At 35.6% G+C, this 13757-nt stretch overlaps 1 protein-coding gene across 4 annotated transcripts; it reads right to left on the reverse strand.

Annotated features, from left to right (window-relative positions):
- Positions 1-226: 226 nt before the first annotated feature.
- LOC105354058 (uncharacterized) lies at positions 227-13108 on the reverse strand. Of its 4 annotated transcripts, none has more exons than XM_023954803.2 (18): positions 12974-13108; positions 12070-12178; positions 11058-11220; positions 10746-10938; positions 9781-9888; positions 9096-9203; positions 8419-8526; positions 7739-7846; positions 7057-7164; positions 6380-6487; positions 5703-5810; positions 5025-5132; positions 4380-4487; positions 4072-4134; positions 1861-3850; positions 1717-1779; positions 1391-1522; positions 227-700 (listed from the first exon to the last, which is right to left on the reverse strand). In XM_023954803.2, the coding sequence occupies exons 2-18, from the start codon at positions 12170-12172 to the stop codon at positions 474-476; spliced, it is 3906 nt and encodes a 1301-aa protein (XP_023810571.1). In that variant the 5' UTR covers positions 12173-12178; positions 12974-13108; the 3' UTR covers positions 227-473. The 4 variants fall into 4 exon arrangements, with proteins under 4 accessions (XP_023810571.1, XP_023810572.1, XP_023810570.1 ...); XM_023954804.2 differs by lacking the exon at positions 12974-13108 and having other exon boundaries at positions 10746-10801; positions 10903-10938; positions 12070-12209; XM_023954802.2 differs by lacking the exon at positions 12974-13108 and having other exon boundaries at positions 12070-12394.
- Positions 13109-13757: the final 649 nt, after the last annotated feature.

Genomic DNA, 13757 nt, shown 5'->3' on the forward strand with positions numbered 1-13757 from the left:
TCCTGCTTGACACTTAAAGGGGCTGGATTGGGGTGATTAACCACAAAATGATTCTCAAGTTCAGCTGTGTCGACTGCTCACCTATCCCCCAAGGGATGGGGTCAAATGCAGAGAACAAATTTCACACACTTGGGTGAGAGACAGCTAATGGTACTTTAACCAACTATTAATCACAATCAACTGAGTGCATTTTACAACAAAAAAAAAATACTCGGAACAAATAAACTAGTCTTATTTGGTTTTTACTTCACAAGTACTTGTGTTGGCATACAAGTCAATTTAGTTGGACAACAAAGGCTTAAATGTTTAATGGCAAGTTAGCCAATCAAAACATGGGAATTTTGTACACTTTTTCCCCTCATCTTCAGTGAGTGAAACAAGCTGCAATAAACAAACCAGTTGCAATGCAGTTATGAACTTAATTTTAAACAATCTAACATTTTCTTCCCCAACAGAAAGAAATTTATAACATATCACAGACACTTAATTTTCCTTTTGTATGCAGTTATACGATTGTAAACATAGAACTTGAGGTGTTGCCAGTCCCGATTCTTCAGGGCTTCCCCTTCAGCTGCCAAACACTTTTCGCAGTCAGCCTTTGCTGGTACACGACATGATTTGATGAAAATACTCATCTGCCTTTCCACAGCCTGAACTTCGCTTTTTGTCCAAGGTTCCTTCCTCTTCTTGTCAGATTTACCTTTGGCATAGCAGAGAAATTTGAGAAATTTACATTTTTGTTAATCAAAGAACTGTCAGATTGTCTTACCTTAAATATAATTAGATTTTAGAGGTTCTCAGAATGAAATTACAGAGGAATATCAGAGACATTTGATTAAAAGAATATTCATAAATATTTACCAACGTTTACATTAGTTAACCATTTTAGTCTAGATTTTATGCTTTTTAAACTCCCTTCATATTCCTTATTTTCATCATCTACACAAACCTGGAAATCTCTGGTCCTGAAGAGCTACTACATTTTTTTTTTTTTTTTTTTTGGCTTTTCTGCCTTAACAACCACGTTTCCAGGTTCAGGTGTGTTTGACAAGTCATATCTTGAAGGATACTAATTAAAGAAAGGATTTAATCATGAAATTAAAACTGAAGTGAAATGTTGCATTGCCCTCGACTGAACACACCTAATCCTGGTATGGACAGCAGCATTATAAATCAAGTTAAAGTTTAGTATCAAACTCTACTTCTCTTAATGCTGCAGCCATTAAAATGTAACTAATTTGCACTTTGCCTCTGTATACACCAAGTATTATACAAATGTGCTAGACGTTTGCAAAAAAGCACATTGACCACAAATTTTTAATTACACAAAAAAATCAAAATTAAGTAAAGCTTTGCAAAAATTCAATAGGATATTTCTATATATATTCACCTTTCAGATTAGACTTTGGAGCAGTGAAACTTGAAGGAGTCTCATCCATGGAGGGTCCTTTCGATCTCTCTGGTGATTTAGATGGTAGCTCATTTCGGTCATTTGATGCAAATGAGCCTTCTGTAGTGGGTTCTGTGGGGGAAAAAAATACTTTTAGAAAAACATTTTTTTTTTTTTAACGTTCCATTGTCTATTTTTTAATATTTTGCAAGTGTGCATTAAATTCCTTGATCTCCTCACTGGCTAATTAGTTTTACAATCCTATGCATTTGGACTTCAGTATAAGCTACTTTAATAGCAGCAAATGATTACAGGAGAATGCATACCATCAACAGCAAACAAGTCATTTTCCTCATTTATGCGTCCTTCTTCAGTGATGGGAACTTCATCTGTAGAGTTTTACAAAAAAATAGGTTAGTAAAGAGTCCAAAACTAGTGGTTAAGCATTTTAGTAAAATTTAAAAACCAACCATCTGGGTCAATTCCAATCTCGTCCAAGTTTTTTCCATGAAACTCAGCCAGTCTTCCTTGCTCCAGAGCCATCAACACTTTGCTGACTTTGGCTAGTTGCAGGGTCTTTTCAGGTAGTCTGTAGAACTCCCGGTGAATTCTTATATCATGTCCCAGAAAGTTAGCCAACTGGTCCATCTCTGTATCAGTCATGTTTAGCACAGTTGAAAGGGTTGCAGCATGCTTCCGCAGTCTGGTAGATGTCAGTGACTCTGGGCATTTTGCACCACATATCTTAGAAAAATTCCGAAGGCAATCAGAACCTCTGAAATGTGTCAAGGCATCTGGTCTGGCAAACAAATAAATGTTCCCTTTCAGAACCCCAGAAGCATCTCTTTGCTTAACTAACAGTTCCAGTGCACACAACATCTTTGGGGTAAGTAGGACCGGAACAGGACGGCCTCGTTTTCCTCTGATGATAATTCTTGTAAAATGTCTGCAGAGCTTTTTTTCCACTTCAGAAAGTGCCCAGTCCACATCTTCATGGGAGTCAGAAAGGTCTCTCTTCTCAAATGCTGATAAAGGCATGCTTGACACCTCTCCTTCTCTGCGCCGATTAAAGAGAATTATCTGTGTCAAGCAAGTCTTTGACAGTTCTGACCAAGCCTTAGTGGAAGGGTTTGCAGAGAGTAAGCTGAACCACTCTTCTTGGACTTTATCAAGATGTGTGTGCAACTTTTGCACGTCTTCAGTAAATGGCATGAGAGTGGGAACATTCCACTTTGCTTCCCTGATGTTTCTTAATGCCGTTGCTGATATCATCTCATTCCACTTCTCTCGATGGACTTCCAGGAACTCACTAGCCTTCTTAACAAGCTCTTTGTCATCGGTAATTAAACCCTGAGCTTTTAAGAGCTTGCTGACTTTAACTAGTGTATTTCCAAGCTTGTTTGCTAGTGATGGGACAGAGAACTTGTTTTCTTCATCATCATACCCGCATGTAGCCTTGACAGCTTTCACTGTCTCAGGGTACTTCTTGGGGTTGATGAGATCTTCCATTTTTTTTAAAGTTGTGACTTTTCTGGCTTGATGTACAAGTCTTCCCATTTCTCGCATCTTCTCTCGAACATATTGCTGACTCTTTGCAGAAGTTCCGCCTTTATTTAACAGATGTTGTCCTAAATCTATGATGACAGTATCACTTTTTATTATGTTTGTGATTTCGTCAGGATTCATTGCACTGATTACCTTCCAAAGATGTTTGCTAATGTGTGAAGGGACTGGTCCAGTGAATGCACACAAAGCCTGAACACGATTTTTGCCAGGCTTTTTGGTGACAGTTCCCGGTTTAAGTGAACAAGTGCCCACGTGTCTCCATAACACATTTCGTTTGTAAAGTCCTTGACAGTATGCGCAGTGCATAAAGTCTTTACCTTGAATTTCTGCAGATGGTCGTTTAGATGCCACCAGTTTCCCGCTTCCAGCCTCCATAACAGCAGCATTGTGTGCAAAGTTTCCTTTGTTGCGAATGAAATCCAAATGCTTTTTCCTCTCTCTAGAGCCTTTTGGAAAGCTGAGAGCTTTAGCTACGTCACATTTATTAATATGAGCACGCTCAAGATGCCTGGCCATCTTAGCGTAAGGCTTATTACAATATAAGCAATAATGCTTTTTGTCATAAACCCTTTTTCCTCCTCTTTTTTGGCAAGCAGTAACAACAATATCATTATCATTCATACTTGAAGAGGGTTCTTCTTCTGCTCCCAAGTCATCAGGTATATCACTAAGTGGGTAATTACTTATGGATGTTGTAGAGTCGCAGATCTCTTCATTTAAAGGATTACTGACATTGGGTAAGTCATCCAGCTTAGGACGTTTTTCCCGACCCGGTGTTCTGAAGCTGCAATCACTGTCAGCATCACTTTCTGAGCTTGTATCTGGAATGTAAAGATCTGAACTTGAAGTGGAGTCATAAAGCTGATCAGGGTCCTCCAGATTCAGGTCTTGGAGCTTAAACAAACAAAAAGTTCAAGAGTAACAGTGCGTTCTGCAACAGCTGCGCTAAAGTAAAATAGAAACAAATGATGGCATTCATCTTTCTGCTATATGTTAGGGGAACATATTAAAAAAAACATAGTTAACCTGAAATAGAAATAAATGTCTAGAAATGTGAAATTAAACCTTTCATATTTTTTTAAGCCAACAGAAAATAGTAAGAGTTTAAAACTCACAATGACACTTTTAGTTCTTCTTAATCGTGGGACAAAAATCTCATCGTCAGGGTGCATCACAAGCTGCAGAGCACATACATACAGATTAAAAATGTTAGACAAGTTTATAGCATTACAAAATTTGTTACATTGTCAGTGAAAGCTTTAAATTTCTTATTTATATATATATATTTTTATATAAATTGAACAAGACTAGACTAGCCAATTGAAAAGAATAGTATACAAGAATAAAATCAACTTTGGAATATAGCAAAAAGCTAGATTTAGACACACCTGTAAATTTACATTAAGAAAAAATAAAGTTTTACCTCAGATGAAGATGTAATGTGCGATTCACTGGCTTTGTCTGTCCAGGGAACTGGCAGTGTTAGAGGATGGCCTTCTACTGCATTCATGCGAACACGATCCTTTGGTGACTGCAAGACATTTTTTTAAATTTAAAAAATATATATATATAAAACTTAATGTTTAGTGTAAGACTTAAAAGATGCTTGATAACAAACAGGTGTGTTAGCTTTAATTGTTCATTGAAAAAAAGTGTTATGGTATAAGAATTAGATGTTTTTTGATAATATGTAAAAATTAAAAATTCCTATTTTTATGAAAGTGAAAAAATTTGCAGATTATGGCCAAGACTACAATTTTACACAAATTGGATTGTACATCGTGGGGACCAGCTATATTCAACACAATCAGCCATAATAATTCCTCAAACTGTGTAACAGAAACCTGTCTTTTGGGGACGTAGTCAGAGTCAAAAATCGCAACAAATGTTCCATCAACGACCATTTATAAATTGCATAATCCAAATCTGTAGATAGCCACTTTTTCTCAAATATAACAGAACACATCAGCTGGTTAGACCCTCTTAACTGGTCAGATATTTCACATATGCGAGCAAAAAAGGTCTAAGGAACTCTCAAATTACAATCTAAACACAAACAGAGCAGTACCTGAAGGAAAGAGCTGCATAGTCCACTGGCATCATCTGTCTGGATTTCTGGCAGTGTTACAGGGTTGCCTTGTTCCACTGCATCCATGTGAAGACCATCTGTTGGTGACTATAAGATGAAAATATATTTACAAAAGATTTTTAAACAGAATTGAGGACTAAAAACTAACTAAATAGTCTATAATCTAAGGTATAATGATTGATAAAGCTGAATATTTAAAAAAAAAACAATGAATAAATAAATATATGACTCAAATAGAAATATGAATGATTTCAATAATTAGATATTGAGATAATTGGTAAAATTTTTAACCAAAGTATTGTGTTTTAAACAAATACTTGTGTATAATGGGGACCCGCTATTTTCAACACCATCACCCATATTATTTCCTCAAACTGTAACAGAAACCTGTCTTTTGGGGACGTCGTCAGAGTCAAAACTAAATTCAAACTAAAATCAAAAACCTACAAGTCTAAATGTTCAAAATCACAACAAATGTTCCATCAACGACCATTTATAAATTGCATAATCCAAATCTGTAGATAGCCACTTTTACTCAAATATAACAGAACACAATAGCTGGTTAGACCCTCTTAACTGGTCAGATAATTCACAAATGCGAGCAAAAAAGGTCTAAGGAACTCTCAAATTACAATCTAAACACAAACAGAGCTGTACCTGAAGGAAAGAGCTGCATAGTCCACTGGCATCATCTGTCTGGATCTCTGGCAGTGTTACAGGGTTGCCTTGTTCCACTGCATCCATGTGAAGACCATCTGTTGGTGACTATAAGATGAAAATATATTTACAAAAGATTTTTAAACAGAATTGAGGACTAAAAACTAACTAAATAGTCTATAATCTAAGGTATAATGATTGATAAAGCTGAATATTAAAAAAAAAACAATGAATAAATAAATATGACTCAAATAGAAATATGAATGATTTCAATAATTAGATATTGAGAAAATTGGTAAAATTTTTAACCAAAGTATTGTGTTTTAAACAAATACTTGTGTATAATGGGGACCAGCAATTTTCGACACCATCCCCCATATTATTTCCTCAAACTGTGTAACAGAAACCTGTCTTTTGGGGACGTCGTCAGAGTCAAAACTAAATTCAAACTAAAATCAAAAACCTACAGGTCTAAATGTTCAAAATCACAACAAATGTTCCATCAACGACCATTTATAAATTGCATAATCCAAATCTGTAGATAGCCACTTTTACTCAAATATAACAGAACACATCAGCTGGTTAGACCCTCTTAACTGGTCAGATATTTCACAAATGCGAGCAAAAAAGGTCTAAGGAACTCTCAAATTACAATCTAAACACAAACAGAGCTGTACCTGAAGGAAAGAGCTGCATAGTCCACTGGCATCATCTGTCTGGATCTCTGGCAGTGTTACAGGGTTGCCTTGTTCCACTGCATCCATGTGAAGACCATCTGTTGGTGACTATAAGATGAAAATATATTTACAAAAGATTTTTAAACAGAATTGAGGACTAAAAACTAACTAAATAGTCTATAATCTAAGGTATAATGATTGATAAAGCTGAATATTAAAAAAAAAACAATGAATAAATAAATATGACTCAAATAGAAATATGAATGATTTCAATAATTAGATATTGAGAAAATTGGTAAAATTTTTAACCAAAGTATTGTGTTTTAAACAAATACTTGTGTATAATGGGGACCAGCAATTTTCGACACCATCCCCCATATTATTTCCTCAAACTGTGTAACAGAAACCTGTCTTTTGGGGACGTCGTCAGAGTCAAAACTAAATTCAAACTAAAATCAAAAACCTACAGGTCTAAATGTTCAAAATCACAACAAATGTTCCATCAACGACCATTTATAAATTGCATAATCCAAATCTGTAGATAGCCACTTTTACTCAAATATAACAGAACACATCAGCTGGTTAGACCCTCTTAACTGGTCAGATATTTCACAAATGCGAGCAAAAAAGGTCTAAGGAACTCTCAAATTACAATCTAAACACAAACAGAGCTGTACCTGAAGGAAAGAGCTGCATAGTCCACTGGCATCATCTGTCTGGATCTCTGGCAGTGTTACAGGGTTGCCTTGTTCCACTGCATCCATGTGAAGACCATCTGTTGGTGACTATAAGATGAAAATATATTTACAAAAGATTTTTAAACAGAATTGAGGACTAAAAACTAACTAAATAGTCTATAATCTAAGGTATAATGATTGATAAAGCTGAATATTAAAAAAAAAACAATGAATAAATAAATATATGACTCAATAAATAGAAATATGAATGATTTTAATAATTAGATATTGAGAAAATTGGTAAATTTTTTAAACAAAGTATTGTGTTTTAAACAAATACTTGTGTATAATGGGGACCCGCTATTTTCAACACCATCACCCATATTATTTCCTCAAACTGTGTAACAGAAACCTGTCTTTTGGGGACGTCGTCAGAGTCAAAACTAAATTCAAACTAAAATCAAAAACCTACAAGTCTAAATGTTCAAATTCACAACAAATGTTCCATCAACGACCATTTATAGATTGCATAATCCAAATCTGTACATAGCCACTTTTACTCAAATATAACAGAACACATCAGCTGGTTAGACCCTCTTAACTGGTCAGATAATTCACAAATGCGAGCAAAAAAGGTCTAAGGAACTCTCAAATTACAATCTAAACACAAACAGAGCTGTACCTGAAGGAAAGAGCTGCATAGTCCACTGGCATCATCTGTCTGGATCTCTGGCAGTGTTACAGGGTTGCCTTGTTCCACTGCATCCATGTGAAGACCATCTGTTGGTGACTATAAGATGAAAATATATTTACAAAAGATTTTTAAACAGAATTGAGGACTAAAAACTAACTAAATAGTCTATAATCTAAGGTATAATGATTGATAAAGCTGAATATTTAAAAAAACAAAACAATGAATAAATAAATATATGACTCAAATAGAAATATGAATGATTTCAATAATTAGATATTGAGATAATTGGTAAAATTTTTAACCAAAGTATTGTGTTTTAAACAAATACTTGTGTATAATGGGGACCCGCTATTTTCAACACCATCACCCATATTATTTCCTCAAACTGTAACAGAAACCTGTCTTTTGGGGACGTCGTCAGAGTCAAAACTAAATTCAAACTAAAATCAAAAACCTACAAGTCTAAATGTTCAAAATCACAACAAATGTTCCATCAACGACCATTTATAAATTGCATAATCCAAATCTGTAGATAGCCACTTTTACTCAAATATAACAGAACACAATAGCTGGTTAGACCCTCTTAACTGGTCAGATAATTCACAAATGCGAGCAAAAAAGGTCTAAGGAACTCTCAAATTACAATCTAAACACAAACAGAGCTGTACCTGAAGGAAAGAGCTGCATAGTCCACTGGCATCATCTGTCTGGATCTCTGGCAGTGTTACAGGGTTGCCTTGTTCCACTGCATCCATGTGAAGACCATCTGTTGGTGACTATAAGATGAAAATATATTTACAAAAGATTTTTAAACAGAATTGAGGACTAAAAACTAACTAAATAGTCTATAATCTAAGGTATAATGATTGATAAAGCTGAATATTAAAAAAAAAACAATGAATAAATAAATATGACTCAAATAGAAATATGAATGATTTCAATAATTAGATATTGAGAAAATTGGTAAAATTTTTAACCAAAGTATTGTGTTTTAAACAAATACTTGTGTATAATGGGGACCAGCAATTTTCAACACCATCACCCATATTATTTCCTCAAACTGTGTAACAGAAACCTGTCTTTTGGGGACGTCGTCAGAGTCAAAACTAAATTCAAACTAAAATCAAAAACCTACAAGTCTAAATGTTCAAATTCACAACAAATGTTCCATCAACGACCATTTATAAATTGCATAATCCAAATCTGTAGATAGCCACTTTTACTCAAATATAACAGAACACATCAGCTGGTTAGACCCTCTTAACTGGTCAGATATTTCACAAATGCGAGCAAAAAAGGTCTAAGGAACTCTCAAATTACAATCTAAACACAAACAGAGCTGTACCTGAAGGAAAGAGCTGCATAGTCCACTGGCATCATCTGTCTGGATCTCTGGCAGTGTTACAGGGTTGCCTTGTTCCACTGCATCCATGTGAAGACCATCTGTTGGTGACTATAAGATGAAAATATATTTACAAAAGATTTTTAAACAGAATTGAGGACTAAAAACTAACTAAATAGTCTATAATCTAAGGTATAATGATTGATAAAGCTGAATATTTAAAAAAACAAAACAATGAATAAATAAATATATGACTCAATAAATAGAAATATGAATGATTTTAATAATTAGATATTGAGAAAATTGGTAAATTTTTTAACCAAAGTATTGTGTTTTAAACAAATACTTGTGTATAATGGGGACCAGCAATTTTCAACACCATCCCCCATATTATTTCCTCAAACTGTGTAACAGAAACCTGTCTTTTGGGGACGTCGTCAGAGTCAAAACTAAATTCAAACTAAAATCAAAAACCTACAGGTCTAAATGTTCAAAATCACAACAAATGTTCCATCAACGACCATTTATAAATTGCATAATCCAAATCTGTAGATAGCCACTTTTACTCAAATATAACAGAACACATCAGCTGGTTAGACCCTCTTAACTGGTCAGATATTTCACAAATGCGAGCAAAAAAGGTCTAAGGAACTCTCAAATTACAATCTAAACACAAACAGAGCTGTACCTGAAGGAAAGAGCTGCATAGTCCACTGGCATCATCTGTCTGGATCTCTGGCAGTGTTACAGGGTTGCCTTGTTCCACTGCATCCATGTGAAGACCATCTGTTGGTGACTATAAGATGAAAATATATTTACAAAAGATTTTTAAACAGAATTGAGGACTAAAAACTAACTAAATAGTCTATAATCTAAGGTATAATGATTGATAAAGCTGAATATTTAAAAAAACAAAACAATGAATAAATAAATATATGACTCAATAAATAGAAATATGAATGATTTTAATAATTAGATATTGAGAAAATTGGTAAAAATTTTAACCAAAGTATTGTGTTTTAAACAAATACTTGTGTATAATGGGGACCCGCTATTTTCAACACCATCCCCCATATTATTTTGTCAAACTGTGTAACAGAAACCTGTCTTTTGGGGACTTTGTTAAAGTCAAACGCAAACAAAGAACTATATGATTTTTAAATAAAATGTAATTACTAATTATTTTCACTGTAGGAAATGGATAAACTTGACAGATAAATAACTTAAAACATTTGTTTGAAACAGTCCCGAATAAAGTCCTAACTCTTTTCACACACGCCCTTCACAGTATCCACTCAAATTGTGTGTAAGGCTTTTAATTACTTTGAATACATAAATTAAGTCATGTAAATGTACTAAGGAAATCTTGCCTTGTTTCCACTTTAAAGTTTCATTCTAGAAAAATGTTTAGTATGGTTCACGAAAGAGTGGCTTAGAACACGTTTTCAAGTTTAGAGTACAAGTAGAGAGGGTGCATGAGTAAAATTAACAGTGAAACCGTTCTAGAGCTAGGTTTAGTCTAATTACTATATCTAGTAACTGTTTCATATATGTTTTTTTAAGCTATAACCCCTATTTTTTTTTTTTTTTACAAATAATATAAATTTACAAATGCTGTAGTTGGAGCCACCTCTAGTAAGTAATGCAGAATACCTTTGTTCTCCATGGGCAGTCATTGCCTCCATAGTCGTATGTAATTTCTTCTCCTTCTTGAATGTTGTGTAAGGCAAATAGACAAAGGTGTGGCACTCCATTCACATCAATTTTTTTCATTTTACTATTTGGGCATCTGTGCTCATCGTTAACAAACCGTCCAAGAGAGCCATCTTCTCTAGAGGCATCAATGCTGTTAAAAAAAAGAATACATTTTTTCACACCAAACATAGAAAATGGATATAATTTTAGCTAACATTTGTCATCTCCATTAATACTGATCCATAAATATTATGCAAACTCTAAACATACCACCATATTTTCTCCTTCCATCTAAAGGCAAACATGAAAGTTGCACAGGAATGATGGTAAACTCTTTTTCTTCTTTCACATTCTTTTTCATTTATCATGTCACCTCTGTATTCCACAATAAAATCTCCTTTGTTGAATGGATGTGTAGCAAATACACCACGCCCTGTAAAACCAAAACAAATAAAAATAAAAATCAGTTGATGAAAAGGCCTTTAATGAGATGATCATTATGTGACTGACACATCTTGTAAGTCAACAAGGCTTCCTAATCCTGAAGATCAACCCCCCTGCCTGTTTATTCTAGCTGTATTTCATGCTGCTCATTGCCTAGAACAGGTGTGCTCCCTCAATCAGGATGAGCATCAAAAAGTAAGGGGCTAAAAAACAGGCAGGGTGATGGATCTCCATGACCAGGATTGAGCAGCTCTGTTTAAAAAGTAACCATGGGCTCACACTGCATGTAATAAAGCGGAGGTGCAGTCGCCGGAGTCTTTTCGGAACTTAAAAAGTGCGAGAGGCACTCCCACAGCATCCAGTCCGGTCTGGCCTCTCCTGCAATTCAAATCCGTGCTGTTGGCTTAAAATTTTGGCCGAACGCCAGAGCGACCCAGAGCTCAAATAAAACTACCTAAACCGTAACTCATGCGAGCGAGTGTACAGTGCATCCAGTACATTTTTCAAAATAAAAACTATTTACTTGTACACACTATGTGTAAATTTATGCTGACACAAGGTCACAAAGGGTGTGGTACCGCGTCATTTTGGTAATTTAACAGCATGGACAATGAGAGGCTGATCACAGAGGTCCAGAACTACCCCATCCTTTATGATACTGTTCATGCTTTTTATAAGGATGACAAAAAGGATATAGCCTGGGCTGTAGCAGGACTGCAGCCATCTTTAGCCAATGCGAGTCATCTGCCATAGCTCCGATGACTGCAGCGGAGCAGTGGTCACTGGATGCAGTGTGAGCCAGGGTAACATAACACAAGTTCAAAGAACACATCCTCACCTTTAACTGCATTGATGAACTTCACCTCTAGTTTTCCTGTTTTGTCAGTCTTTGTGATAACATGATGCATTGCATCCTTCTGCGGGCTAATGCGTGGTGCCATTCTAAACTGCATGAGAGACAATAGTGATTAATTTGTCTTTTCATGCATCCTAGGTATTGCACAGCAAAAGATTGTTACACAAATCACATCACTTCACACATACCTAGTTCAACACAAACTTGTATAAATAACAATTTATATTTACCAAATCCACTTTTTAAAGAGTAAGAGGGATACAGGGAACTACAAGCTGACTTGCTGAACTTTATCCTCTGTTGTAACACGTTAAGTCTACAGCTCGATCTCTCTGATTAAAACGGAGTTCTGCTGACTTACGTTTCATGCGCGTTTTAAATCAATCCTCTGAACTACTGTCTGCGGCCGGGTTCCGTCACTCACGCGGAGCGGCTCATCACTGCAGGCCTTCAGCAGATCATCTTTTCAGCTGCTCATTTTTGGACAGTTTGTCCCCACAAATCATATCCGCAGCGTCGTCTGTGTATTTCATCCCTACTGAGCGTCAACGCGACACAGGTGTTCGCCTGCTCTGACGTAATTAATGCTCCAATGTCGGCTCGTCGCACGTGCAGGGGAAAAAGGCACCCACAGTAAACCCGTTTCCTCACAAATATTTAAGCAGAAACGAACAGAGAGGAAATGTGCAGCGTATGTCCCGTTTTCGAACGAGTCGCGCGGCCACCTATTAAGTTTAAGCTAATATCTGCAAAGTTTTTCTGACATGAAAAACACGGCAGAAACACTGAAAAACAGGGAAACCTGACCAGTTCGTCAAAAACAACTTCAAATAATGCGTACCAGCAAAGCACATGATTAAAAAATAGCAATTAAAGCGCTTTTTACCGTGTCTTGCTCCAACTTTTTGAGGAAGATTACTCCCGTGAAACCATCTTGCCTCCCATCACGATGCACCTGCGCGAGCTCTGTGGGTCACGTGACTGTTTTAAAGCGCGAGCAAAACATATACGTTGCTTGAATGACTCTACAATCGTTGAAACTTAATTAATTTACTCATATTTTTACAATAAATGAAATATCTCTGTATTTAAGGAGCTCTGAAAAATTGATATTTAATATTGTAGTTGTGGTGTTACCCTCCTTACCTTTGGGCTTCACACCCAATAGGCTTTGCAGCTGACTATTCTGTATGTCTATGGTGATTTTGCCCTCCTTATTCAGTTGGCAAATAAGTGAATAAAGCTTTACAGTCAGAAGACAAGACGTGTCTCTTCATCATTTGCCCATAGTGTTCAAAAGAAACATGTAACATTAACACTTTTTAAAAAAAAAAAACATAGATGTGATTTGGGAAACATTGTTTAACCTGTATGGTTTTGTTAAATAATGTTTCATCCAATATGAAAATCACCTTCATTTATTCTTTTTTTATTTATTCTTCTTTTTTACTTATGTGGGAAACGTCTTTGTGGTATTATTGTATTGCAGTGTCTTTCTCCTTTTCTTATGGGTCCATTATACTCTGCTTTCATCTTGATTTCTGAATCAAAAACTCTTACCTTTGTTCAATGAATTCTTAACTATCAGTCCTCTAAGGGCTACTTTTCCCTTGCAGAAGTTTTCAGGCGATACAGTGGCCTGCATCAAGGGGTGGAGGTGGGGGTGGACA

The sequence above is a fragment of the Oryzias latipes genome, chromosome 5 (genome assembly GCF_053564925.1).
Source record: "Oryzias latipes strain Hd-rR chromosome 5, Olatipes_Hd-rR_3.1".
Taxonomy (NCBI): domain Eukaryota; kingdom Metazoa; phylum Chordata; class Actinopteri; order Beloniformes; family Adrianichthyidae; genus Oryzias; species Oryzias latipes.

Coding starts and splice junctions, on each gene's coding strand:
- LOC105354058 (XM_023954802.2), bottom strand. CDS start 12,184: ATGCAGTTTAGAATGGCACCACGCATTAGCCCGCAGAAGGATGCAATG. Junction 11,221..12,069: donor GTTCATCAATGCAGTTAAAG/GTGAGGATGTGT, acceptor TTGGTTTTACAG/GGCGTGGTGTATTTGCTACA. Junction 6,488..7,056: donor TATGCAGCTCTTTCCTTCAG/GTACAGCTCTGT, acceptor TTCATCTTATAG/TCACCAACAGATGGTCTTCA.